General features: G+C 41.7%; 8 protein-coding genes and 1 non-coding gene across 9 annotated transcripts; 6 read left to right on the top strand and 3 right to left on the bottom strand.

The window, feature by feature from the left end:
• Window positions 1-965: 965 nt before the first annotated feature.
• On the top strand, window positions 966-2,805 carry SS1G_10418 (predicted protein; the record flags this gene model as incomplete). The annotated part of the gene is made up of 4 exons (XM_001588820.1): window positions 966-1,199; window positions 1,527-2,050; window positions 2,101-2,475; window positions 2,511-2,805. The coding sequence occupies 4 exons, from the start codon at window positions 966-968 to the stop codon at window positions 2,803-2,805; spliced, it is 1,428 nt and encodes a 475-aa protein (XP_001588870.1).
• A 1,354-nt stretch (window positions 2,806-4,159) lies between these two features.
• SS1G_10417 (predicted protein) lies at window positions 4,160-4,930 on the bottom strand (the record flags this gene model as incomplete). The annotated part of the gene is made up of 1 exon (XM_001588819.1): window positions 4,160-4,930. One exon carries the CDS (start codon window positions 4,928-4,930, stop codon window positions 4,160-4,162), a length of 771 nt encoding a protein of 256 aa, XP_001588869.1.
• Window positions 4,931-7,628: 2,698 nt separating this feature from the next.
• SS1G_10416 (hypothetical protein) lies at window positions 7,629-7,814 on the top strand (the record flags this gene model as incomplete). The annotated part of the gene is made up of 1 exon (XM_001588818.1): window positions 7,629-7,814. The coding sequence occupies one exon, from the start codon at window positions 7,629-7,631 to the stop codon at window positions 7,812-7,814; it is 186 nt and encodes a 61-aa protein (XP_001588868.1).
• A 256-nt stretch (window positions 7,815-8,070) lies between these two features.
• SS1G_10415 (hypothetical protein) lies at window positions 8,071-8,754 on the bottom strand (the record flags this gene model as incomplete). The annotated part of the gene is made up of 1 exon (XM_001588817.1): window positions 8,071-8,754. The coding sequence occupies one exon, from the start codon at window positions 8,752-8,754 to the stop codon at window positions 8,071-8,073; it is 684 nt and encodes a 227-aa protein (XP_001588867.1).
• Window positions 8,755-11,272: 2,518 nt separating this feature from the next.
• SS1G_10414 (predicted protein) lies at window positions 11,273-11,539 on the top strand (the record flags this gene model as incomplete). Its single annotated transcript, XM_001588816.1, has 2 exons — window positions 11,273-11,328; window positions 11,404-11,539. 2 exons carry the CDS (start codon window positions 11,273-11,275, stop codon window positions 11,537-11,539), a joined length of 192 nt encoding a protein of 63 aa, XP_001588866.1.
• Window positions 11,540-13,092: 1,553 nt separating this feature from the next.
• On the top strand, window positions 13,093-15,247 carry SS1G_10413 (hypothetical protein; the record flags this gene model as incomplete). Its single annotated transcript, XM_001588815.1, has 4 exons — window positions 13,093-13,175; window positions 13,374-13,400; window positions 13,650-14,177; window positions 14,230-15,247. 4 exons carry the CDS (start codon window positions 13,093-13,095, stop codon window positions 15,245-15,247), a joined length of 1,656 nt encoding a protein of 551 aa, XP_001588865.1.
• Window positions 15,248-15,850: 603 nt separating this feature from the next.
• On the top strand, window positions 15,851-15,953 carry SS1G_14693. Its single transcript has one exon. It is a non-coding gene; the product is annotated as a tRNA-His (tRNA).
• Window positions 15,954-16,637: 684 nt separating this feature from the next.
• Window positions 16,638-17,103, top strand: SS1G_10412 (predicted protein; the record flags this gene model as incomplete). Its single annotated transcript, XM_001588814.1, has 3 exons — window positions 16,638-16,765; window positions 16,820-16,909; window positions 17,010-17,103. The coding sequence occupies 3 exons, from the start codon at window positions 16,638-16,640 to the stop codon at window positions 17,101-17,103; spliced, it is 312 nt and encodes a 103-aa protein (XP_001588864.1).
• Window positions 17,104-20,879: 3,776 nt separating this feature from the next.
• On the bottom strand, window positions 20,880-27,162 carry SS1G_10411 (hypothetical protein; the record flags this gene model as incomplete). Its single annotated transcript, XM_001588813.1, has 8 exons — window positions 20,880-21,925; window positions 21,984-22,431; window positions 22,578-24,010; window positions 24,158-24,980; window positions 25,033-25,237; window positions 25,311-26,046; window positions 26,621-26,716; window positions 26,967-27,162. 8 exons carry the CDS (start codon window positions 27,160-27,162, stop codon window positions 20,880-20,882), a joined length of 4,983 nt encoding a protein of 1,660 aa, XP_001588863.1.
• Window positions 27,163-27,304: the final 142 nt, after the last annotated feature.

The following is a 27,304-nucleotide window of genomic DNA, read 5'->3' as shown; positions in this document are numbered from 1 at the left end:
ATCCAGAAACAGCCTAGCTCAGTAAGGGAACGCGGATAGTGAGCGAGTAGTCTTCACGTCTCGACGTCCGGATTAAGTCTGATATCGGGAACATAATGACGAATTAAATCGATCGAAAAATGTGGCGAAGGGTTAAAGTGCGAAGTGAGAAAGAGGCATGTTGAAACGTTCTATCTAACCACTCCGCTACAACAACCTGTTGGAGGATTTGTCTAACAAGAGTAGAGAGTTTTCCTGTGATTAAATACAAACGGGGCATGCCACGTGACCCGGAGGTGTGAGGCGTCACATCGAGGTGTTTCGGCCGCTATATTCAGCGAGCTTCGTCGCTGTTTTACTGTTACGACGGCTTGTTACGACGGCTTCGGATCTCGTATCATGTGACCAATTATGTAATCACATGGTCCCTTCGATCCCCTCGGTCTCTTGATCGAAGGGACCGAGGGGACCAAGGGGACGATTAGCATGAAGGTCTATATAACCAAGATGGATTTCCTTTGTATAGAGCTTCGTGCTCAAGATCAATCATTTAGTATATCCTACTATTAGTTACGAATTGCATATCATTATTGTCATTACTTAAGTCCCTGCTTGACGCCTAGTTATAAACCATCTCGAGAGCCTAGAGCACTTCCACGTGATCTAGACGGCAAACCTCGTAACATTTACGCAGCCTCAGCACGCGCTAACGACATCGTTCACATACATCAGCGCGAACTCTACCCCACCAAAATTCATGGCCCTCATCTATCCCTTCCTGTTTCCCGTTTCCAACATCACCATTCTAAGTAAGAGAGAGCCAAAAATGGCTGTACTCAAGTTATTTAAACTATGGCCTTCCCATCTCTCTTTTTCTCAATACCTTTTCATCATCTTATCTAGCAATATACCTTCTTCATTCATATTCGAATATTTTTCAATTTACCTTTTTCCTCTCCCTTTCAAATCTTCTTCAACTATTGATTATGGCTAATACTTCGAAAAAGCGCCCCCTTTGTGACGATGCCCCCAAGAATATTAATCTCCAGCAATTCCTTCTACGACGTAATAATCTTCAGCAACGGCCTAAAAAAACCAAGCTTACACCAGAGGACTACGAAATCAATATTCAAAAGCTGAATGGAAACGGTCCCCTTGCATCAAAAGATGCAAGATGCCACGAAGGAAAACATCACTGGTATATGCCGCAAATGGAAAAAGTAAGAAAACAATCGCCTACCTTGATCTTCACCTTGCAGAGCTTATATAATATCAGGTTCTGCGAATTCCGAAACGAGCAATACTGGCGGGCAGCTATTCAAAAATGCAACAAAGGGATTACTATGATGTTTCTCCGGTATATCTGTGAGAATTATAGGGTGCGCACATTCAGTTCTGTACATCAGTATCTGCTTCAGTTCAAACAGCTCTACAACCGAATCAACGGACGGCATATGGATACGAATGATGCGAAAGAAGTTTTCAAGGTATGATAATATACCTTGTCGCTATTTCCCCGAGACAGATTGCTGATCACACAACTGCAGTATCTCAATACGATCTTGGCCAAGGAGTTCACTTTAAGACGAGAAAAGACAGCAAAGCCAGTACTGGGAGCGGACGACCTTATCCTCCTCCTTACCCATCACTGGGCCCGGGACACATCTATATTTCCAACCGAAGATCAGCGTTTGGCACTTGCGACAATCATGCTCCTCCTTATCTATACTGGCTGTCGACCTGCCGAGCTGGTTGATGCAGGCAAGGTGAAAAGTGCTATCGATCGCGATCAAATATATGAAGATGACAATTGGGATGAGGAATATGAAGGCTTGGATGAGACGAAAGATGATGATCCTACATATGAGAATCCAGAGCCTTGGATCGATCCAAAAGTCTCCGATTGCAATGATAAAGATGATGAGGAGGTTCTTACACAAGAATACAAAGCTTTCTGTTATGAAGATATCCGTCTTTGGATTGTCCGAAATCCTACCCCTGGAGAACACGACCTCCTTGGAATGGAGATCACTCTTGCTCATCATAAAGGAGCTGACAGGAAACCCAAACCGTATGTTCCTGAGTCGAAGTGTTTTGATCGTGCTGACATAATGTTCGTAGGACGACCTTCCTTTTTCACGAAGAAACTTTGCCAATTCTTTGTTCTGTTAGCTATATCTCAGCCATTGCCATCAGGGATAATGCTATCAAGGTAGACGGATTTACTCACGTCGAACCCTTTTTTGTCAGCAATCTACAAGACCCTACCAAAGCAGTTCTAATACACTGGAAACCGGAGAAACTTAAGACACCGATCTTTCGGCAGGCGGTATGGACATTTGATGGTCTATCAACATCAGCATACAAGGCTCTCCGTTACTCGACCTTTGCCTATTATCTTGACCGTCTCGGCTGGACTGCTGGATTTGCACAGAAGCTCACTAGCTACTGTTTCCGTCGAGGCACTGGGAATGCTGTAGACGATACGAGATTCCCGTATATATATTGGATTCTTGCTGACATCCTCTAAGGGCAGCTTCAACCGCTGTACGTGACCAGGTGATGAGGCATAACCCTCAGACAGGAGTCTTTTACGGGTCCTATATTAACGAAAAGGTCCGGTTTATCGTCCAAGATGTGGTGTTAGACCAGCCAACAAACATCGGATTTCTTCGTGCCTTTACCCACATAAGTCTTATGTGCGACCCGCGTACCCCGATCAATATACCGGAAGAGGTTTTGAAGGCTTTCCCTCCGGATCCAAAGATCATAGAACTTACAAGAGAACGTGAGGAATACAAAAGACAATATGGATCCTACCGTTGAGCCCCGCCTGCTATCCGCAAAGAATGTGAACAACTTCGACGGCAGATTGATTCGTTACAGAAACAACGCGATCGAGCTATCAAGATCGAGTTCCGGCGAGATTATTTCGATTGTATCCATGATGAAGAATTAGAGAGGCAACTCAAAAAGGTCCTTGCAAACGAATATGTTGAACCTATCGTCCATCACCAGCTTCCCGAACGAACTCGACTCCAGGAGGTGCTTTGTGATCTCTCGAGGGACCTGAGCCCAAGCGATATCGTCAGCCGCCGGATCTGTGCTATTGACTTAATGATCGCATTCTCCTATCGATAAGAACAAGAAGTTCCGCATAGCAATCGCTCGAGTCGAGCGTCTTCCGAGTCTCCCAAGGATAAGTCTCCTAAGGATCAATCATTATACGAAGACCCTTTTCCCCTTATTTGTAAAAAGACCCAATATATTATCTGTATCGGAGACGATCGAAGTACATATGAGTATCGGACACGGACTTACGCTACCCCGCATAAAATGATGAACCATGTGGATAGCCATTTGAAAGAGGTTCCGAAATCCCAGAGAATCTCCTGTACTCATCCTGTTTGCCAATCTGAAGGGCTTGTTCTCCAACATTTACAGCATTTCAAGAATCATGTACAAACCGTGCATGGTATCAGCCTTCGACTATAATGATCGATGTTACTTTGCACATTATCCTCCTCTATCTTACTACAATGTAATAAACTATCCTAGCAACACCAATAGCCTCGAATCCTTCCACTACAATACAGATGGTAGTACGAATGAATAGAGTTTCCTAGGGGCCCATTGAGATATCGTATCGGTTTTCCATTGTGGTTTTATATTTCCAAAGAGATATGAAATTTGAAACGCTACAACAAAACCTCCTGGGTCGACGGTAGTCTAGAATTCAGTTGGGCGTACTCGAGAACCAGTCTCCGAGGAAGGTCAGGGAGTAGCGCGACTAGTGTTACGAATGCTTGTCTTCTGAGTCACGTGGAAGTGGTCAGGATCTCGAATACTAACTAGTCGCGGGACTGGATAGTATTATCGTAGGTTTATTGTTGATAACAGTCACACAGGGAATCGATCGCAGTAAGGCAATGGTAAGTAACAAGTAGTAATTGTGAATTGAGCACGAAGCCCTATATACTAAGGAAATACATACTGTATATATAGACCTTCGTTCTCAGGAGCCCAAGGAGCCCTTAGGATCCGTCTGCTCCAGGAGCCCTGGGAGTATCCAGAATCAAACCGCTCCTCTGGGTCATGTGACCCTGAATGTGGGGTTCTACTGTTATTGGCCTTCCAATCTCTGAGCCTAAGGTCCCCACGGTCACATGTCCTATGTACGCTATAACATAGGAATTGGCTGCCATCTACCTTTTGCAAGTTGTCCCCGTGAGTTCCTCTCCAATTTTGAAATATCCGCTTTGCTCCAGCAAATATACTCCTTAGGCTCCCACATAGCAAGCCAGAATCTCTCCATATAGAATCCAGTTTCTGGATTTATATGCTTCATACAACCCAAGAACATTGTATCAAGCAATTTCTCATAAAACTCAATAAGATAAGACTGAATAAGTTGTCGCGAAACAGTAAACACGGCGCCTGATGTATATCCAATACAAAGTGGAACATCTCCATGGCCGAAAATTTGAGCGAAGTACATAGCAGGAGTCTTTTCAGCTGGTTTCATATCCATAGCTGCCCATTTATCTAGACTCGGATGGGATTGCCACTGAATACCGTCCCATTCATCGAAGCAAATGAATTCAGTTGAAACTGTATCCGTCGATGGAAAGGTGAGAACTTGAGACTGGTCCATATTTAGAGATACGGCTTTTATTTCGTCAATTGAACCAGCGACATGGTCATCGATGCGTCCTTGGGCGAAAAGAGTTACATCGGCAAGTTGATCATAACAAGTAGTGATATGATGAAGATAAGTATGCCCCTCTCTGCCGATGTTTGGAAGTTTCTCATAGCGCAGATTGTTGCTCAAAGTAGGAACAAACCCTTTCGCATAGATTTTACAGTCTGTAATATAGTTCTGAAGCCATGATAGATCCTCGTTGTAATAAGCAACGACAATTTCGAAGTTTCGACTTATGTTGTTTGCCATTTTACGTTTCTTATTGATCTGGTATTGAAAAAATGATAGTCGACAATCTACTACTCTTTCTATAAACATCTACTTATATAAACGCTTCTTAGAAGTGTTGAAGAAAAAGTTACATCGATGAGGCTCTGCGTACTAGGACTATTTCGAGAAAAAGGCGAATTACAGAAGAGCATTAGATTAGATAGAAAAAGGGAGCTTCTGCCAGTTAGATTAGGCAGGAGAAGTGATTTTAGGCTAAGTGATTGAGACTCGGCTATGCAGCTTTGCTCCTTTTGTGAAACCACATTGGATATAAAGCTCCCTTTATAACCAAGGTTTCTACGAACGCCTAGCATATTATCGGTTGGTTTGCTGCATATACGAAAGACCGAAGACAGCAATTGTTTTCTGATTGGGTAAAACACGATCGATAGTTCTGCATAGGCTACGGCGTAAATACCCATAGGTGGGTTTTCGGACTTTTCAACTCATCTACAGGTAACCGCACAAGGCTATACAGTGCTTAGAGGTGCCTGTACAGCCTGGCACTGTACAGCTTGTCATATACACTGTCATATACACTGTCATATACATGTACACCGACTAAATAGAAGTAGCACATTCCAACTAGGTACCCAATAGATAGTAGGTGAATTATTCAGAACATTTAGCCCACCTACGGGTGCTCTTGACCCACTGAGTATCCATCGGCCCACTGAGTTGACGTCGCAGCCTAGCTGCTCAACTGCCGCTCATCTACCAGCTTCTGTATTCTTATTTCGACTATTAGCCAGTAACCGGTATCCTTTGTCTATCTTCAAAGTAAGCTAACGTGCTCCTGATTTGTTGTCGAATCGATATAAGATTTTAGAAATCACAGCCTCATCCTACTTCGCTTCCTAATATATCTCGTATATGCATCAATGAATAGGCTGCCCGGGGTATGCTTCGTGAGGCTTTGAACAAAAATATGACTTCTCTTACGCCCAGTCTATATGCTTTCTTGGAAACATGCAGTAATACGAACCAATAGCAAATCCAAGTAGCCCACCATTATTCTTGGAGCTTAAACCTAGCGCTTAAAACTTGGCGATGCATTGAAATTATCCAGTTGTAAATAGATAAAGCAAAATAAGAAGAATTCTATTTTGGTAAATAGGCAATCCTGTTAAAAGAACATTAATAACTCAACATCTCTCAAATAGCTAATTTCAATCAACATCGAGAAAATCCTAATATATGATAGCTTACAATAGTTCGGGACTATACGAGGATCACCCCCTCAATAATGCGACGCAGGATATCAGGCTGATGCATTTATACCCTGGAACAGACCACCAACAGCTTTACATCAGACTTGATGTCAAGAACTTGAATGATGCCAACGCTCATGGTTACAACTGCGTATCTTATGTCTGGGGAACAGATATCGCTACTGAGGCTGTAAATACCAACAAAGGAGAGTTGCCGATCACTGTGAATCTATTAAGTTGCCTTCGCCACCTTAGGCATAAGGAAGAAACATTAGTCCTCTGGGTTGACGCAATATGTATCAATCAAAACGACTTGAACGAGAAATCAGACCAGGTAGCATTGATGGGGGAGATCTATTCGAGGTGCTCGACAGTATATATCTGGCTTGGGGCGTCGCTATCTCCTTACTCTATTATATGCAATCCTTTTCGGTTCATTCAACACTTTGCGGATAATAAACACTACTCTGATGTTTTCAAATTTCTTCGAACTGAGTCAGGATCGATTTCATTTCAAGCGGACGACGATTTTACTGCTCTCTGGGAGAGCTTTCTTTTAATCGCCAAAAGCCCCTGGTGGACCCGAATTTGGACCATTCAGGAGGCTTTTTTGCCAGGCAACTCAGCCCTATGCTTTGGAAATTGGAGGTCAACTTTCGACACATTGATAATAGCTCGAAGAAATCGACTTCGGCATCTTTTCAACGGAGATCAATGCTGTAAAGAAGCTCCTAAAGTACTTCCAGCCTCAATAAAAAGGACTATTGACCTTTTTATGGGTCAGATTGCATGGATCGAGAGATTTCGACAAGCCCACTTGGCGGATAATAATCCTCTTTCGACTAAGGGGCAGCCACAAGTCTTTCCGGATTACAATCATCGTCCTTTTTACGAAGTTGCTTTAACTTTTTCCTATCGACTCTGCAGTGAGCCTCGAGATAAGATATACTCGCTCCTCCCTCTCGTTAAAAGATCTGTGATAAGATCTTACAAACCGGATTATACCACCGCGATAGCACACTCGTATATACAAGCGTTTAAGCTTATGCTAGAAGAGATGGGAAACGACTATCGATGTATGATAGGACCGATCTTTGGCTCAGGCAAATCTGGCCTTCCATCCTGGGTTCCTGATTTTGCTGAAGCTATACCAGTTGGAATAATTGAGCAAATACTCCGCAGAATATTGTTATCATCTCTTTTCGATCCTTCAAATGGGGAAAATGGATATCCTAGATACCAGCATCCAAAAAGATGCTTTGTTACAGGCGTGCAAGCGGATACTGTTATTTCTGTCAGCCCCAACTTGGAATCTGCTTACATCTCGCCGCAACGTTTAAAAAGCACCCTCAGGCAGTGGAGATCTTTATGTGAAACAGCTTTGGGTACATCGAAGGAAGATATTGTTCGTATAGCTCTGTCTCATGTCATGTGTGCATCGATGACAGATGATGGTGTGCCCCTCTATGGACCGAATCGTGGGTGGAGGCGAACCAAAGAAAATGATCTTCCTAGCCAAGAAGAGTGGCAATATTTCATGGATGGGAACATGTGGTCGTTACCAGAGGGGTATAGAGAAACAATGCATATGGCAAGCAGCGGGCGTTCCCTCTATATCACAAGCCGTGGAAGGATCGGACTTTGCTACCTAAAAGTTAAGAGTAACGATGAAGTGTGGATTCTAATCGGCTCTAAACTCCCTTTCATATTACGAAAAGTCTCTAGAAACGATTCACATCTTAGAACATATCACCTGGTTGGAGACTGTTTCCTGGAAGGAGTAATGGATGGGGAAGTTGTACAAGCCACAACGAAACGATATTCTATAGTGATTATTTAGCGCAATGTAATTAATATTATAACGTGAAATTAAACTTTAAACCACCATGAACGCCAGTAGTACTAATCTCATGAATTTTGTTTTTTCGTGATGCAGACCGCAGCCTGCTGATGGCTTGGCACGAAGCCGATATAATCATAGATTAGGCCACAGTCTGCAACAAGTTCTTGAAAAGCCTTATACTCATCTTGCTGCCAACCAGGAAAGTTGAAATACTCATCGAATACAATAATAGTACCTTCACAAATACGAGGAGCAAGTTGTTTCAACAAGGACTTTGTCGACGAATACAGGTCGCAATCGACATGTAGGAACGCGACCGGACCCAGATTCGTCTCTAAAAATGCAGGTAGAGTGTCGTCAAAGATACCCTTAATCAGCGTCACATGGTAAGGCACGGCTGGAAGTGTGCTCTGCGCAAACTTTCCCTCGACGAAACCAGTGCGCCAAGTCTCGGGTAGGCCCGTGAATGAATCGAAGCCAAAAACTATCCTGTCTTTGTCGATCTGCATTGCGATATGATTAATGGTTTCGCCAGCTCCAACTCCAAACTCGAGGAAGAGTCCGTCGGACTTTGCCAGCTGGATCGCGTGTGACAGTAGATTAAACTTGTTATCGAAGGCTGGAGCAGAACGCATCCGCGTTTCGTAGTATAATGCAGATTCGAGCGCCGCTGTCAAGAATGCGACTTCGAGCAAATTGAAGCTTTCAGATTGTCGTCCTAGCAGGTGTCTTAATGTCTGCTGTGACATCTCGGAGAAGATCTGGGTAGCTTGTCGCTTATGCTCGATGTTCTGTCACTTTTCCTTAGTAGGTTGGTCTGTGTTCACATCGCCTGCCAATTTAAATACCTTAGCTGTATAGTTTTAATCTTAAGAGCTTTAGATCTTGAAAAAGAAAAACGGGTTGTCGTCGAAATCGCTCCTTAGAGTGCTGCACGGTTGTTATAGTTGCTTTTAATTGAGCTTCTTGAACAGGTGGGCTTACACAGGTAGGATAGAGGAGGGCACTGTGCTGAACGGCTGAGAGACTGTATGTAAATAGATGGGATTGTATTGGGTTTATTGAGACCAGAAAGAGCATCAGATTGAATTGATTGATTCTCTAGCTAAGCAGTTAAGCTGCGAGTATATATTCAAAAAATGAAGGAATAGGGTTAGGTATTCGGCCTTCGGAATTAAAGTGCTTTGAAATCAAAATATTGAAAGCAAACAAACAGTATACCAAAAAGGAAAGAATGAATTAAAAGTTGAGTTTTGTTTGCTCCTTATATGCATCATGCAATATATATGCATATGCTGCCAAGATCCCAGGAGGTCAACAATTAGCCTTCGCTTCCCTGCACCTTCGAGTTATCAACTTCAACTCCTCTATTTTGACCCTCCGATTTAGATTATCAAGGAGTTGTATACAATATTTCTGCAATGTTGATGGCGCGGAGCGTCGTATCTCATATTCACGTATGAAAGAGGCTCGGTTGGGATGTACTGCCAAAATGATCATTTCCAGCAGTTTTTTAATGTTGGTGGCGCGGATCGCTGTATCCCGTACTTACGCACCAGTAGGCTGCGAGCCTACCCACCCGGTAGCTAGGGCATCCGTCGGGTTGGGATAGCTATGGGTGAGTTATAATGATTAATACTTACTCGATGGATGGATTGAAGGGAATATTCACTATCGATTGGCCATACGAGACCTTATTCGGAGCATATGCCACCCCCTGCTTAGGTTTTCGGTTGAAGAGTTGGAGGGCCCACCCATGCATTTCACGGCTTACACACGGTAGCACAGGAGCACGAGAGAGGCCCAGCTCACTAAAATGGTGCCTATATACGGAGAAAAATCTCCCCGATAGCTTATGTTAAGTGCAAGAGGAAGTTTCCCCGACCTTCTTTGAGGAGGCGCTGCATATTCACTTAGAGAAGTTCACACACTCTTGTAGATTTTATTGCTGGACAGCCCCGTGTCTTTCGTTTTATCGCTCTATTTCAAACTCGTATTCAGGTAACTATGCATGTCTGTAATTTCATAGATGCGACGCAAGAGAATTACTGCTACATCAATTGCCAATCAGTGGCTTTTTGGTAAATGCCTACTCGGTGATCGAATGTGAGAGTCTACGTTCAAGAGTCTTGGAAACGTAGGTTCAGATTAAACTATAGACGATTCTATGAAGAGAGAAAAGAGATTTCCGCTTTCGGTTCTCAATTATATGCGTGAGTCACGTGATTAGTAACGGTAAGCGAAGGCTCTGCCTGAGCCAGACATCACGGGTTCCACCCCTCACATCGAACTTCAACACTACTACCTGCTCCTTTGGTATATGCACAGCATCTAAGACCCAGAATCTACCGAAGTAAGCGGTTAGTATACTCTTCAGGACCAAGCTTTTATTTATCTCTATTCTATAACGTGGTTTATCAGTGGGTCGGACACTTTTTCAATATCCTTTACTCTCTCACTTCAATACGCGTTTATTCAATAGTTATTAATAGAAATTCATTCAAAAGAAGCATGAATAATCCTGGCTATTGAGGTTATCGAATTGAACAAAATATTAACGATTCGAAAGGCTATTAATTACTATAATATACCTTGATCTACATTATTCAACAGAATTCAAAGTTGTAGTAATATAACTGAATGTTACGAGGTTTGCCGTCTAGATCACGTGGAAGTGCTCTAGGCTCTCGAGGTAGTTTATAACTAAATGTCAAGCAGGGACTTAAAGTAATGACAATAATGCAATTCGTAACTAATAGTAGAGTATACTAAATGATTGATCTTGAGCACGAAGCTCTATACAAAGGAAATCCATCTTGGTTATATAGACCTTCATGCCTATGGCTAATCAGGACCGCTGCGCGGTCCTAGACAGCCAGCGTTCCTCAGCGGTCCATAACGTGACTTTAATCACGTTACCTTGGTTTAGTCATGTGACGCGGCATAGAAGATAGCCGTGTTACGAGGTTTGCCGTCTAGATCACATGGAAGTGCTCTAGGCTCTCGAGATGGTTTATAACTAGGCGTCAAGCAGGGACTTAAGTAATGACAATAATGATATGCAATTCGTAACTAATAGTAGAGTATACTAAATGATTGATCTTGAGCACGAAGCTCTACAAATGAAAACCTATCCCTTATATAGAACTTCATATTCTACTGTATTCTTTTGGATCCCTTGGATCTACTGGATCTAGAGTTTAATTATCTAGATCCCCTAGATCCTCTAGATCTCTTAGATCCATCACGTGATTTCAATCAGAACATATGTCTGTGCTTGCTGAAGGTGGGGAGACTCTACGAACCGATTACCATACAATTTTGTATGTGAATCGGTTTGCTTTTCCACGGGGTCTGAGCTCATATGGACAAGTTGACTGTTACTACGTAACAATTAGCGACTTTCCAGTGGAGTATATTGTGACTACAAAACATTCACTACGACGCAACTTCTCTCCAAATAAAAAGGGCGCTGCTGAGAAAATTCCTTTACAGATCAGGCCATCAGACAAACATGATAAGAGCAAGCATTGATTGGAAATTATCTCTCCTCCTGTCCAAGGTCCTGACAAATAGTTTCTGCCGATGTTGCGATGTATCCACAATACCTTACCTATAATATTCAAAGAGTCGCATCAAACGTGATCTTCGCCAACAACAACAAGGTTGCAGCACATGAGAGAAGCTTCATTCAATTGGTGATTTGGCGGAGCGGGCCAAGGGAACCACACTTGTATACGCGAGCCTATAGCAACTCGTCCTCACCAGTAAGCACAAAATGTAACAACGGAGCGCTCCGAAAGCTCAGAGGATGGGGGATGGAGTTGACATTGAAAAAAAATTTTCTGGAATACGCTCTACAATGCCATCATAACAATGGGATCGCCATTCTAAGCTAGCTACCTCTCCTTTTTCTTTACGGGCGAGCCTGAGCTTTTTTTGTCGCTGCGTCCCCTAGAATGAATCAGACACAAGTGGAAATGGGAACATAGAGGACTTGCTTTGCGATAGAGTTCTTTCGCAGATCAACTAGATTGATTGCGGAGGTCAAAACCATGATATAAAAATAAAGAAAATGCCCCCACCCCCGGAAACCTACGGCATATCAGCGCCCAGCTTTCCAACTTTTTCCTATCCGCTCCGGCTACCCTCTTTTATATAAGCGCAACGACTGGACCATTGCTCGGCGTTTGGCTTTGACGGATACCTATATAAAGGTTGCCCCCGCTAGTTATGTCATTAAGGGAAATTCCCCTGGCTTAGGAGCAAACTTTTCTTTTCAACCACAGTCAAGCAGCACGTGGGCTACCTCCCAGTCTTGCTTTGATCGGGGCTTGTACACAAACCGGCATCGGGAGTTGATTAAGTCTAAATTCTCCAAGCACTAGATACTTAATATTCTATCTAGATTCACCTAAAACACTGAATTTCTAGAATAATCCATCAAGCAATACCTATAGATGTGGAAGAATGTTTCTAGCGGATAACCTCCTTATCCACTTTTGCTTTGGCCCGGAAAATCTGGCGCTTATGTAATATTCTGTGAGTAGATTTGGGCGGTAGTTGTTAGATAACTCTGCGGGGTTGCGCTACTCAAATTCAAGTTCTGCGTGACATGTGGCATTGGTGGGGTCCCCAGGTATTTGTGACTGTAGCCAAGAGAAGGCAGGTGTGACCTTGGAATGGCAAGTGCCAGATTCAAATTGCACGGATAGTAGGTTAACTTTCCATTGACTTTTTCTGCTTATATGCCGTAATGCTTACTTACCTAATACTACTTCATATTATGATATGGAGGAGGTAAGAGGGATCTGCGTACACCTTCCCGAAATGTTTACTGCAACAGAGTTTTCTTCTGATCAAGTTCCACCTGCATATGTATATAAGGGTGGACAATCTCCTGTTTGTTTTCTAATTCTCGTTTGGTTTACGTTTGTGCTACCTTACTTCTTCTCATTTTCGTGTACAGACGTATTGTGAGGGTAAAGTGGTGGATGATTGAGAAGTATCTTTCAGAAGTCCCCCAACTTTTTTATATCTTTACACCGGTATAGACATACACGTTTAAACAACGGAGAAACATAACCATGTTTGGTTCAGGAGATTATTTCGGCTTCAGAGGCCAAAAGCTGAACGTCGCCATTACAGTGATTTCTGGACTGGATTTCGCGTGAGTGTTCCTTTCATTTCACATTTTCTGGGGTGTGGCAGATTGTGTACCCATGTTGTCATGGTACGACATTTGAGAAGGTGGAGGTGGGGTGTGGGGTTGAATGAACCACCTTTTTTCCTTGCTGAAGACTTCACTTTTCCGATGTTTTTCCGGCATGAATCATGTAACCAGTATCCACAGCTAACTCCTTCATAGTCTTTTTGGTTACGACCAGGGTGTCATGTAAGTGTTCCCAAAATAACCTCATCTGTATACCGCAATTCAACCCGCAGTATCTAATGGTCCGGACTAGTCTGACAATGAGAGACTTTCTGATTCATGGGAGTATTCGAAATAATTGAATGTTAATCATCTGGAAAGATTTTCAACTTTTCAAATATCGAAAGCTCACATCTAGTCTGTTAGTCCGGACTATAAAACGATCTGGGTTCGCCCGGAACCGTTATAGGACTGAGCTCATATTTTTTTTAGGGGAGGATTGTTAACTCTTCCATCTTTCGTCTCAACATTTCCAGAAATCGATACTCTTCGCGATACGTCCAATTACACATCCACCATTCAAGGCATATCAGTATCGAGCTACAATCTTGGTTGTTTCCTTGGAGCTATTGTCACCATCTTCATTGGAGATGTTCTCGGCCGACGTCGCATGATATTCCTTGGCTCTGCAATCATGATCGTTGGAGCTGTCCTTCAGACATGTGCTTTTAGTCTCGGCCAACTGATTGCTGGACGTGTTATTACTGGTGTGGGAAATGGCATGAATACAAGTACAGTTCCTACATGGGCTTCTGAAACATCCGAGTCTCATGCGAGAGGAAGAATGGTCATGTTCCAAGGTGCCATGATTACAGGTGGTATTGCCTTGTCATATTGGCTTGATTTCGGATTATCTTTTGTGGAGCAAAATTCAGTATCTTGGAGGTTCCCAATTGCTTTTCAAATTTTGCCGGCGGTTCTAATACTTATGTTTATTCTTCAGCTTCCAGAATCCCCTCGGTAATTACTTTCTTCCATTGTCCAACTGAATTCAATCTGACAAAATTTTTAGTTGGCTTGTTTTGAGGAATCAAGAAGCTGAGGCTAAAAAAGTCCTCTCAGCACTTGCAGATCTTCCTGAAGATAATGAAGGTGTTTGCAAAACTTTCAGTATGATCAAAGATCAAGTGGCCGAAGCAGCCAATTCCGGCTACCGTGATCTATTTACCATGGGCCCAGAGCGTAACTTCCATCGTGTTGTGCTCGCATATACTATTCAAGTATTTCAACAAATCTCTGGTATTAATCTCATAACCTACTATGCGGCTACGATTTTCGAAAAGTATATCGGTCTCGATGGCCGAACTTCCCGTATTCTAGCAGCAGCAAACGGATCGGCATACTTCATTGCTTCCTTCATTGCTCCCTTCACAATTGAAAAACTAGGTCGTCGTAAATCCATGTTATGGGGCTCAGTGGGCATGGTAGCAAGTATGGTCATTCTCGCGATCATGAATTACCTTTCCGAAAACAGCGTTGGCGGTTCAAAGCCTGGTGTTGTCTCGGCCGTGTTCCTCTTCGTCTTCAACACTTTCTTTGCAGGTGGATGGCTCGCAGTCCCTTGGTTATACCCAGCTGAAATTGTTCCTCTCAAAATCCGTGCACCGGCAAATGGCCTCTCTACATCGGCCAACTGGATTTTCAATTTCATGGTTGTGATGATCACCCCTGTTGCATTCAATTCGATTGGTTACAAAACCTACATTATTTTTGCAGTCATCAACTTTTTCATGATGCCAGTTATCTTACTATTTTATCCAGAGACTGCATATAGAAACTTGGAGGAAATTGATTCGATATTTCTCGAATCAAAGACTTGGCTCGGTACTGTTAAAGCTGCGAACCGTCTGCAGCTACAGTTTGGAAAGCGTGGAGATCTGTCAGTTGGTCGGGAGAAGGCGTTTTCGCTCTCACAAGTTAATGGAGCGGGAGGAGCGGGAGGAACGAAGGAAATTGGAAGTGGCAATGGATCAGTGGTGCATGAAGAGAATGTTGCTTCGAGGAGTACGAGTGGAGAAAATATGGCATGAAATGAGCTTGTAACGCGCTGAATTTTGAAGCGGAAACAAAGGTTTCTTTTTTGTAATATACCCAGTGCTTGACATCACCGGTGGTCAAGAGCTATGTTTTTTTACTCGTTCTTCATTGTGTATATACATATATCCATAGAACTTTATGGGATGTTTTGATGGCGTTGGAATATTAATTAATTACATTCGTTATCGAAATTTTTGAGATATGACAGCTTGCCCTCGTATAAATATTTATTGAGTATTGAGATTACTGAGTGATAGATGTGATTTGGTAGACTCATTTTCTTTGTATTGTTATAAATATCGAATTATTGAGAAACTTGCGCATTGAATTTATTCTTAACAATGAGATGGATGCCATACTATTAAAGATAGAGAAATTAAAATAACTCAATAATAAAATACTATATCTTTAAATATACATACTTAGGTATATATATAAGTTCAAATTTTCTTTTATTCAATAACACAACAAACGCATGCATCATCATCTCCACCCCTCAATTAATTCACTAGCATCGTACGTACCCACACCCAGCACCCCACCAGCACACTACATATATATTCCACAATAAGTGACTAACCACATCAATAAAAACAGGTGGTGTGGTGTAATGGTAGCACGTGACGTTGTGGTTTATCTTTAATTGGATTTCTCACGAATGATTCCGTTTCAATCTGGGTTCGATTCCCAGCACCGCCAGACTTTGAGGAGTTTGGATTGAAGATCAGGATGGTTTGACTCCATCGTGTCCTGTATTTCTTTTTGCGATTTTTTTTGGTGGTTTTGGAGGTGGGAGGGAGGGGATTGGTGGGTGGTGGTGTGGGGTTAATTAAGCGAGAGAGAGAGAGAGGCTGGGGTGTTGGTTTTTTTTGGATTTTGGTTGGTTGTTGGGGTTGGGGGGGGATGTGTGTGTGTGTGTGTGTGTGATGCGGGGCTTATTGACTGAGATGAAGACAGAGAGAAAACAAACACAGTAGAACTCCAAATTCATAAATATTTATTGCTCTGATTGATATTTACTTATTATACTATTTATTAGGTATATGAATTCCAACGTCTAATAATTTATTCAAAACAACTGTTTACCTATTATCTATCTATACAGACAGACAGAGAGAGTAAGTATATGTATGGATGGATAGATGAATCAAAAGTCCTTTTAATAATTTTCTTTTGATATCTACCCAGTAGTAGTACTTAATTTACTGATTAATAAAGAAAGAGATCCATCCATCATCGTCCCTCTGTTTTCGAAGTGTTGGGGGGAGGGGTTTCTCCCCGAATGAGAAAATCATAAATCATCATCATGATCATCGGATGGAAATCAAACGAACAAGAAAGATATCGATGAGGACTCTTCTTGAGCATTGATTAAATTTCACCATGAAGATCTCTTGTTTGAAGATCGGAAACATAATAATAAACAGGTTTGATGCTGGGTTATTTAATGAAGATGGATGGAAGTTTATTCTGCTAGCTTTTGTTAATATGGTGGGGGTACGTACAAACAAGTAAGTGTATGTATGTATGTACTTACTTCGGTAGTTAATTTACTCGAGTTTTAGTTGGCTCGGTCACGTCATAGGGGTGATGGATGGAGTTAATACTTGGGGAAATAAGAGGGGGCTAAGCTTGTATCAAGGAAAGGTAGTTCCGTAGGGCTCGAGGAGCTCGAGGATCGTGCGTGTAAGAAAGAAAAAAGCTCAAGGCGGGAATGCCATCATTGCTTACCATAGTCGGTCGATATGATTCTAGCGCGGTGATCTTTGGAATGGTACGCGGTTTTGAGGAAGTTGTCGTTCTCATCCCCGGAGATATTCTTGACACGGATACTCAAGGGAATGAATGACTCATGATATCCCTTCTGTTATCTACGTATGAAGTAAGTAGTAAGGAAAAGGGAAAAAATCGTGGTAGTCCTCGATGGCCTGCCTCTACTGAGATAAATGGTCAATCGAAAGCTCATGCAAGGCTGTTAATGATGGGGTACGTCTGGGAAAATTGTCATCACAATATGGTTATTGATATTCTTTCATTCAACTAGATATTTTGAAAAGAGTCATAATATGTGTATCGAATGTGTCCCGCTACTTTTTTTGCTTGTTGACTCTTTTTAGATGTAAATAGGAGTTCGTCAATTGCGAAGAGCTGGACTAATGCGGACGACCCGAGAGTTTGGGTCTGATTAGATGGAAAAGCAGGAGTTTTGGTGTAGTGAGATGGAGAAACACTTCAGTGGGTGGGCATAAGTATAGTATGATGAATGCAAAAATATAGAGGTTACTATCTATCATAATCTATGTATAGATTATCGTTGCCTTCTGTCCATCACCTTCGACCTCTACGTTGATGGATGATGAGAGATGGGCGCCTAATCCATCTGCAGGTTCATTGCAATGACTTGAACAGGATACATACTTCTATCTACTATGGGCTTAATTATCATGAAATGATGAAGCAGCATTATCATGATAGAGTCTACTCATATTCTCTGTGGTGGATAGCTACATGAGATGAGTCAAAGAAAAGGTATTCAATGGATGAATTCTTCGCACTAATTATTGTTTTCTCACTTCCATCACTTCCATCCGTTATCCCATTAACCCATTCTCACAAGGAAACTACTCAAATCAACAACATTTCACCACACATTTACACAATACAAATTACAATCGCTATTTACATTCATTCCACATTCTAAAGCAATGTCGAACTAAAGCAACTCAGCTCCTATTACCACCGAGTATCTCAATTCCATTCGAGCAAGCCCAGATACACCTTTCCAACTCCCACCTTCTAAATATCGCACTATCAACCATTCATTACTCTTCAAGAATCCAACACAACAATAACTATTACCATCTCCAACTATGTTACCTTATATCGACAGCTTTACAACAACCTCCAATGACCTAGAGGAGATGAGAGCTGATGTCAAGAGCATTTTCATTTTATTTGAGTCAATAATGACGTAGAGTTCTTTAATGACATCTCCGTGGATTGGAATCGAACCAATTCATACATTTGATGTTGACCTCCTGGGATCTTGGCAGCATATGCATATATATTGCATGATGTATATAAGGAGCAAACAAAACTCAACTTTTAATTCATTCTTTCCTTTTTGGTATACTGTTTGTTTGCTTTCAATATTTTGATTTCAAAGCACTTTAATTCCGAAGGCTGAATACCTAACCTTATTCCTTTTTTTTTTTTTTGAATATATACTCGCAGCTTAACTGCTTAGCTAGAGAATCAATCAATTCAATCTGATGCTCTTTCTGGTCTCAAGAAACCCAATATTTGATTAATATCCACCACCGATCTCACATAAGTTACTAGAAAGTTCCATGATCTCTTCGACTAAGCGTCATGAAATGGCCTAATTGAGAGGACAAGGTGTTATTCATGCTCACTGGTTATTTTCTCGGGTTATACGAAACTATGCTGTTAATGATAATACCGAATAAACGTTCTGAGCAGGAATTTTGGGATGACATCTAGCAAGGCGTCTATCAATTACGACGTGGATGCATACATAAATTCCGGACGCAAAACGAGAGGTTTTAGTTTACCCTCATAATTATCTTGGGCTTTAATTATTACTTTCCCATTCGCCTTCCATTCTTCCCCATCAAGTCGTTCTACTCAGTCTAATCGTTCTCACCCCTCAAAACTCACTCCCTCACGCAATGAACATCCTTTTCTGCCTCCTTCTCCTCATACTTGCAAGCTTTATCAATTTATCCCTGAGAAAGGTAGGCGTTATGCATACATCTTTGAGTCATTCGTAAGGTCTTACTTATACTTGTAGCTGTCATCTAAAACACATTCAGTGAGAGAAAACTATCTAGATATCAATCACAGGAGATTTCCAAATAATGCACAGTTAACCCTGTTCTGAGACAAGTCTTTTGTTGTTCAAGTTGCTGTGTAAGTTATTAATGATTACAGGATTATTTTGATGGACCTTTTTTTTCTCTGGTAATTTGTAAGTCGAGTTGATTATATGGTTTTTGTGAATGCAGACTCCGCAGGAGACAGATAGATAGTGTGCTTAAATCACTAGTTACTTATTGAAACAGAATTGACATGCTAGATAGAGAATGTATTAGATAATTTTAGAAACTTTAATTTCACATGTCGAATGATGTGGTGAACTGTGAGTCTGTGGATATATCTGTCTATCACAACGTGCTTTCTCCCAAGCGGGGCGGGCAAGAAGCCCTTGTAAGTTGTGTCCTGAATTTCCAAATTGGTGCGATAGTCATTTTGTTTTATACTTGAGAATATGATAAGGTTATAGAATTCATGAAAAAGGAGTAAGTCTAGTACCCTACTTTCCGGCCACCCCTAATTCCGGCCACTTTCCTTCACCAAAAATGATGAAAATCGACTTTTATAATTTTCTTATTTATGAATATAATTTTTTGAAATTTCAACTATGAATTTTTTATTTATATAATAATATATTTTGAAAATTTCAGATTTTTCGCGATTTTATTAATTGAGAAATTAAAGATTGAAATTAAGATTTTCAATTTGTATAGGATTTATATATGTTACGAGGTTTGCCGTCTAGATCATGTGGAAGTGCTCTAGGCTCTCGAGATGATTTATAACTAAATGTCAACAAGGACTTAAAGTAATAACAATAATACAATTTGTAACTAATAATAGAGTATACTAAATGATTAATCTTGAGCATAAAGCTCTATACAAAGAAAATCCATCTTGATTATATAGATCTTTGTATCTTCTTAAAAAAACTGATGATTATAAGCCCGACAAATCGATCATTGTAAAGCCGATCTCGATCTGTCGGTTGTTACGACGGCTATCTTCTACGCCGCGTCACATGACTAAACTAAGGTAACGTGATTAAGTCACGTTATGGACCGCTGCGCGGTCCTGACTAGCCATAGGCATGAAGGCCTATATAATCAAGATGGATTTCATTTATATAGAGCTTCGTGCTCAAGATCAATCATTTAGTATACTCTACTATTAGTTACAAATTGCATATCATTATTGTCATTACTTTAAGTTCCTGCTTGACGCCTAGTTATAAACCACCTCGAGAGCCTAGAGCACTTCCACATGATCTAGACGGCAACCCTCGTAACAACTCGGCGTAAGAAGAGATTTTCTATAAAAAAAAAACTTTTATAGAATTATATACGAGTATAGTTTATATTTATATTTTTTATAAGATGATAATAGATCAAAATACAAAATATATATACAATAAATAAATACTATTCCAGCAATCAAACTTATATTCTCAATGGATAAATAGATTCGAGATTAAATATTATGAAATTCTTCTGACATACAAGGTATGAAATTACTTTTGATATCTGATCCTCTGTAAAGAGATAATATTCCGGTGGAAAAGTAGGCGAATATAAGATCTCACAAATACATATAACATACCACAGCAACTTTCACTCAGCAAATCCATTACAGAGTACTAGCTTTTTATCTACCATGAAATTTTTCCATCTATTCTCCATTTAATTTTTTTTTCATTCTATCCAAATCGATAGAAAATTTGAATCAAAAACGCCATTCTCGTCACGATCGTAACAACTTTACCCACTCTACCATCCATAGATATCCCATCTAAGCCCAGATAGCTCTAAACTTCTCATCAAATTCTGTCTTCAACCTTCTAAATGCCCGATAAACAGTCATCAACTTTTGATACTCTTCATCTTCCGTCGCTCCCGCACCACTCTCCTTTTCCTTCTCCAAATAATCTTCCTCGGCAGCCAATCTATCCTCGCCAGCATCCCAATCATCGACTACCTTCTTTCGACGTACTGGTTGAGCTTGCTGAAGTTCAGTAGATGGTGTAGAAACATTTTGCGGAACTAAATCTTCAGCCATTTTCTCATCATTCTCGTTCTCAACGGAATCTCCTGCTCCCATTACATCGAGAAGTCCTGCATCGGTATCTTGGCCTAGGCCGAGATGTAAGGCAAGGGAAGTGGCGATTGTAGCTAGAACCATAGAGAAGTCGTTAAGTACAAACCAAACGTCTGATTTGCGGATACCATTAGCTTCCTCAAGAGGTTGCAAAGAACCATGCTTGTAGAAATCGAGGAGGTATGAATTTAAAGGTGATCTCGTTTCGTCGGGGTGAAGCTCGAGATGGGGGATCACAGCCGCTTCAAGAAAAACGCCTTCACGGGTGGAGCTGCAGAGATCTTCTATGGTAGTGAAGGAGTCACCTAGCCCAGATAGCGCTACAAATGGTGATCTTGCTTGCGGACGGGGCAATGAAGGAAGAGACTCAATGACCGAGCTTGTGTTACCATTGGTCTTGCTTGCTTCATTTGGACCGACTGGGCTTTTGGTGAATGGCAAATTGTGTTCATCTTCGGTAATGTGTTGCTCAGCGAATGTCTTCACGTACGTAGAAAATAACTCCAAAGTGCTCTTGTTATGCCCACGAAGTATATTAGCTGCGTCTTCTGGCATGGGCTCAAGATACACGTTCGATGGTGAGCGGTGGATCTTTTCTGCCTCTTCAGGATCGTCAACTTCTCTGATAACTCGCCTACCGAAAAGATGGCTCAATACTAGAATCATTGTACGCAGCACATCTTCGGAGTTGGTATCGATATCTGCACAGAGCTTGTGGAAGTACTTTCCATTGAGAAGTGCTGGCGCCCATTAGCTCATGAAATACATTTTTTACCATACAGATAGAGGTCAACTTACCATGGAATGCAAAACTCGAATTTTCAGTAAAGTAGAGATGCGAAACACAACTAGTGAAGTTGACAGGTTCACCCCCAGGTCCAAGGAGTGCATTGCGCCGCAAGTACTCTATGGAAAATCTTAAGTGGTGAAGGACTTGCTCTTTAAAACTTTGACCACCAAGATACAGTCTAGGCTGAGAAAGAAGAGAGTTAATAGCTCTAACAGCATATGGCGAGTTCTTAGAATCATTCAAAAGTGTGAATAATCGCAATACCAATGTTGTCGTGATTGGAAAGTGACCAGTAAGTTCAGGGAGTCGAGAACTGAGAAGTCGGCTTGCTCGTTCTCGAGAGATACCTTGAAATACAACGTTCCCGAGAAGATCAAAACCACGACGACCTGAACGACCTGCAGCTTGACGGAAATTCAAGGCAGTCAAGAAAACCGAGTCCCCACTAAAGACCACCTGCAAGATTGGTTAGTTTTGCCTACCAGAAAGAGATTTAGGGGAAAGGGTAAGAGAAAAGAGAAGCTGTATCGGGAAGTAAAAGGAGCAGATATGAGGGAATGTGGAATTAGGATCTGAGATCGGGGGAAAAAGTAGGGACTTACGGTTGCACAGGGCATGTTAATACCCAAACTAAGTGTTCCTGTTGCAATGACGACTCTCAGGAAGCCTTTACGGAATAGCATCTCTACACATTGACGGTATTTTCGGTTCATACCAGCATGATGAACACCTATTCCCCTTTTCAGCAAGTCAATTAAGTCCTCCCTAATCTCCTTACGACGAAGCTGTCGAATGAATCCATCAAGTTCTTCTTTTTGCAAACGCTTTGGATCAGCAAATGAGAAATCGACTTGCGGAGCGGTCGGATCGAAAAGATCATAGAAGGAAGATCCATCTGTTGCATCCTCACGCATGCGGTCCATCTTTGATCCACCTTCATCGTCTTGGTTCGTTTTCTTGGATGGTTTAGCCGGTTTACGAGCTTTTTTCACCTTCATTTCTTGGTACTTTTCATAGCCGTCCATTAACTTTTTCCAGGCTGATCCTTTCTTCCATTGTTCTTCAGCTTGAGTTAATTGGTTCAACAGAGTGTTTGCAATGCTCTCACAAGCAGAACGGTCATAGTTAAACAGTATAGCTGGCAGGGCACGACGCTTATGCAACTGGTACAATAATGGCAGGGTTGTAGCTTGAAGATCTAATGGGTCAATGATCTCAGTCGATAAACCAGAGGAGCTGGCGATTGAGATATCATCATCGATCTCAGTCTTCTCGGGAGTCAATTCCTTTACCACATTGGCAAATTGCGGTCGACATTCCACCATCCATTGAATCAGTACTTTCTTAAGGCTCTTTTCCCAAGCAAATATATCCGCTTTTCGAATGCAAGGTGGTAATGCCTGTTCTGGGTTGAGTGATTCGGGAACATTGTATTCCTTGCTCTGATGTTTGATCATAGCTTTCCATAACGATAAGCAATCTCGAGGCTCGAGTGCAAGATCTTCGGGCATTCCCCTCGAAGGATCAACCAAAGACGAAACCGGATGGAAAGTTTGAAATCCTTGTAACCCATCCAAACCTAGACCAAGGCCGAATGAGTCTCCGAGACCCTCGAAATGAAACGTCTGAGGTGGTTCGTACATAAACTTTCGTAAGTCGGAATATCTCGTTGAATGCTTGATCATCTTCAATTCAGAACCATTTGCTTTTTGAGTTTCTCCAAGCCAATCCGCAAACTGCTCAGGGTTTCCCACAGTAGCGGAAAGGGCAATAATAGGACATGGTGCTAATAACAAGAGCTGTTCCCATACCACACCATCTTCAGACTGGCCGATAGAATGAATCTCATCAAAAATGATACGCTTTACTCGTGGGGCCCATGACTTCGCATTCGTTGGCGATAGAAGCATAATCTGAAGAATATGAGGCACAGTGACGAGTATTTGACAACCTGTAGGATTGTTCACACGATAATCTCTCGTATGAATAGCCCACACTCCTTTGCCTGCTTGGGGAAATCTCTTAGAGAATCGACCTAGAAAAATAGTATTGTTAGTTATAACCTTGGTAAGCGTTTTGATGAGAGGAATTCGTTTGTTTTATATTTTTGGTGCAAAGCAAGGGAATGTTTGCTCCTCAGTGAAAGAGTCAGGAGGAAAGGCAAAAAATAGATTATTCTTACCTTGAACTTCAGCTGCGATTTGATTGACAAGTGCCTTTGTTGGTGCGACATAAACCAGAACTCCATCATTATCAGCACGTAGAATCTGCTCCATAGCATAGAAACTAATGAATGTTTTACCAGCAGAGGTGGGAGCCACCACAAATATACTCTTATCGGCATCCAATTGATTGAGCACATCTCTCTGCCAACCATCCGGAATGAAGCTAGAAACACGAGCATCTGGCTTTGCATCAAGCATCCTGTCCATGTACGGACCACAGTGTTCGAGCTGGAATTCTGATTGGGAAAGGCCAATCTTCAAGGACAAAGCTGGAGGCGGGTACTTGAAGGTAAAAGATAGCTTGCGATCAACCCCGAGAACTTTCGGCGGAGAGAAAGCGTCCGAGATGCCAAGTAATTTGCAAATCTTCTCGACGTGCTGCACGATCTCTTTTGTGATTGGTGCACTAGTTGTACATATAAATCTCACAGTTGTCCAAATCAATGCAACTACATGGTAGCCATTCATTTTCTTATTCTCCTTACAATACCCGGCCCACCAAGACAATAGACATTGGAGTATGTACGTGTTAATATCTCCCTCAAGAATTTTTGTTCTGGCACCATCAAGATTGTTAAGATATTGCTTTGCACGGAGGTAGCGATTTTCATCGTTGGAGGACAAATCAAGATCCTTCATAATCATAGACCATGCAAGGAAAGCTTTATCGGTCTCAGTGTCGCCTTTCTTTTCCAGGTTTGCAGCGCGGATCTGGTCAGCAGCTGAAAGACCACCACCCTTTTTGGTACCCTTCTTAGCATTGGATCCAGGTTTCTTATTCTGAAAGCGATTGTCAGCTTAATATAATTCACCAAGTGTAATGAATGCATACATCACTTGCGGCTTCTTTCTTCGATTTAGGCGCTGGCTTTTCGACTTTACTTGCCTTTGATGGTTTCTCCTCAACAACTTTCGCCAGTTGCTTGGGCCCCACCACGATAGTTTCCGGTTCGAGTGCTTTTCCCTTTGCTCCAGTTAAACTTGCGGCATAGGCAGTCATTTCGCTCATATAAAATTGATTGGTACGAAGAGGATTGCTGCAGACAGTTTAGCACGTACTCAATCATGCACATGATATATCAAATATCAGCTCAAGGTAACGTTACTTACCGCCATTTAGAGACTTTCTGTGCTGGAAGAGCTTTTGTGACGATTGGCTTTTTGTGATTATGCCAATGACTTGTTTCTCTGTACAGCTTCATTGTGCCAAATTGTGTAGACAAAGATGCGTCTGTCTTGACATGGATGCACTGCAAGTGCTTGTTGAACACAGCGTTAGTGAAGGGTAAAACTGTAAGATCCTCTGAGCTTGAGTCAGTATCTTCGGTTGCAGCGATTTCAACAAAGTCTAAATCAGGGCTCCCTTTCAAGGAAAGCTCTTGATTCGAAAGCTCTTTGGTCAGATTGCAAAGCACCAGCCACTCCTCGTGAACTGCTTGGGGGAAAGGGTCTGAGGATTCGTCGCATAGGGCTTGTATGACGACGCGTAATAATCTCCCATCAACAAGATCATGAGTATCTCTTGTAAGAGCATTCGCTTGCACAAATTCGCTCCATGTTGGATTGTCTAGAATAACTTGGGCTGCCTCTGCATATAAGGACAAGAAATTAGTAATTTGTTGCTCGAAGTCTTCGTCAAAATCGATAGATGGAAATCGGCGCTTTGCAAGAGGAATTTGGTTCAGCAAAACGCTGTGTAATATAAATGCGGAAGCGAGGAACACATCGGATGGACTCCTCTTCAGGATGTGAGACGCAGAAAGAACTGAAACGCATGATCTCTCACTCAAGTGTCCCTCTGCTGAGGCAGCAGACAACTTCTTGATGGTTTCGTCGTCAATGACTTCTATCCTGTCGGGGCTACCAGATTGTAAATCTTCGGCAAACTTTACACGAGCTTGCTGAATGTACTCAGAGTATGTGGAATTCATCAGCAGCAGTTTGCGCCGGTTTGAGACAATCATGCTTTCCACGATCATCGTAAAAACCTTAGAATCTATGAATTCTATGTGATTGATCAAAGCAACATTGAGCTTGTGGCAATTAAAAGACCATATAATTCCTCGCAGAATGATCTTCGCTTCATTCGATGAGCGAGATTTATTTGCTGTGGCCGCGCCGTCATGCGACATGACAAAGTGAATTGGTGTATCATGGAGATAACTTGAGAATTTTTGACTCTCCGTTGATGAGAAAGTATTGATAACAATCTCTGGATGCGACAGTGGCAGCTTGTGGTGTAGATGCTGTCTGACTGCTGTTCGAGCGAGGAGATACCGACCTCGGTGTGTGGATTCCACTCCTGGTGGTACACATAACTGGCGATTCTCTAACAATAAGGTTAAAATTGTCGATTGCGTTTGGATGTTCGAATATTGTATGAACCACCAAAAGCATAGCTTTGCAAGGGAACCACTTACCTTCGAAGAACGCAATATGAAAGTTGCAGTGTCTCTTGACCAGATTCTCAAGGAATCGTTCTACTACATATACAGCATGTAGTAGTTGAAATCCATCTGATGACGTTAGTTCACGAGTCCCTTTGCGAAAATGGATTTAAATAGAGTAGTTGGTTGCTATCAAGAGTCTTTCATATAAAACACGCAGTGACATGGAGCTTTTGTGGTGGTGTAATGTTGTACATGATTTCGTACTGAAAGCAAGTACTTGCGTATTGAAATTCCCGATATGAAATTCTCAATGAGAAGCCAACCGCCCCACCGATCAAAAAGCGAAAGATCAACAGAAAATGAACATCTTTCTTACCTTGAAAATCAATCCTCTCATCTGCAAAACATTCTCTTAATAGAGAATCACCCTCAAGCAGAAACAACTCTTTTCCAGCATAATCCCCAACAAGATCAATCCACATAGGGCGAGTCTCATCATACCAACTCAAAATAGAATTTGGAACGTGAGTTGTCCCGTGCACCTCCACAGCGACCCCATCGGAAGTCACCATATTATTGTGGCTTTGTCGATATGACAGTTTCTGATTGTTAAGATTTAGTGCTATTCGCAATGATTTGTGATACTTGTATGAAGCTAGAATTCTTGTAATGAGTTGTGTAGAATCTGAAGAGAAAAAGTTTTGAGGCTGCGTT

The sequence above is a fragment of the Sclerotinia sclerotiorum genome, genomic scaffold (genome assembly GCF_000146945.2).
Source record: "Sclerotinia sclerotiorum 1980 UF-70 scaffold_15 genomic scaffold, whole genome shotgun sequence".
In the NCBI taxonomy this organism is placed as follows: Eukaryota; Fungi; Ascomycota; class Leotiomycetes; order Helotiales; family Sclerotiniaceae; genus Sclerotinia; species Sclerotinia sclerotiorum.
Note: the sequence above shows the minus strand (reverse complement) of the source record. Positions and strands in the feature narration are given on the sequence as shown.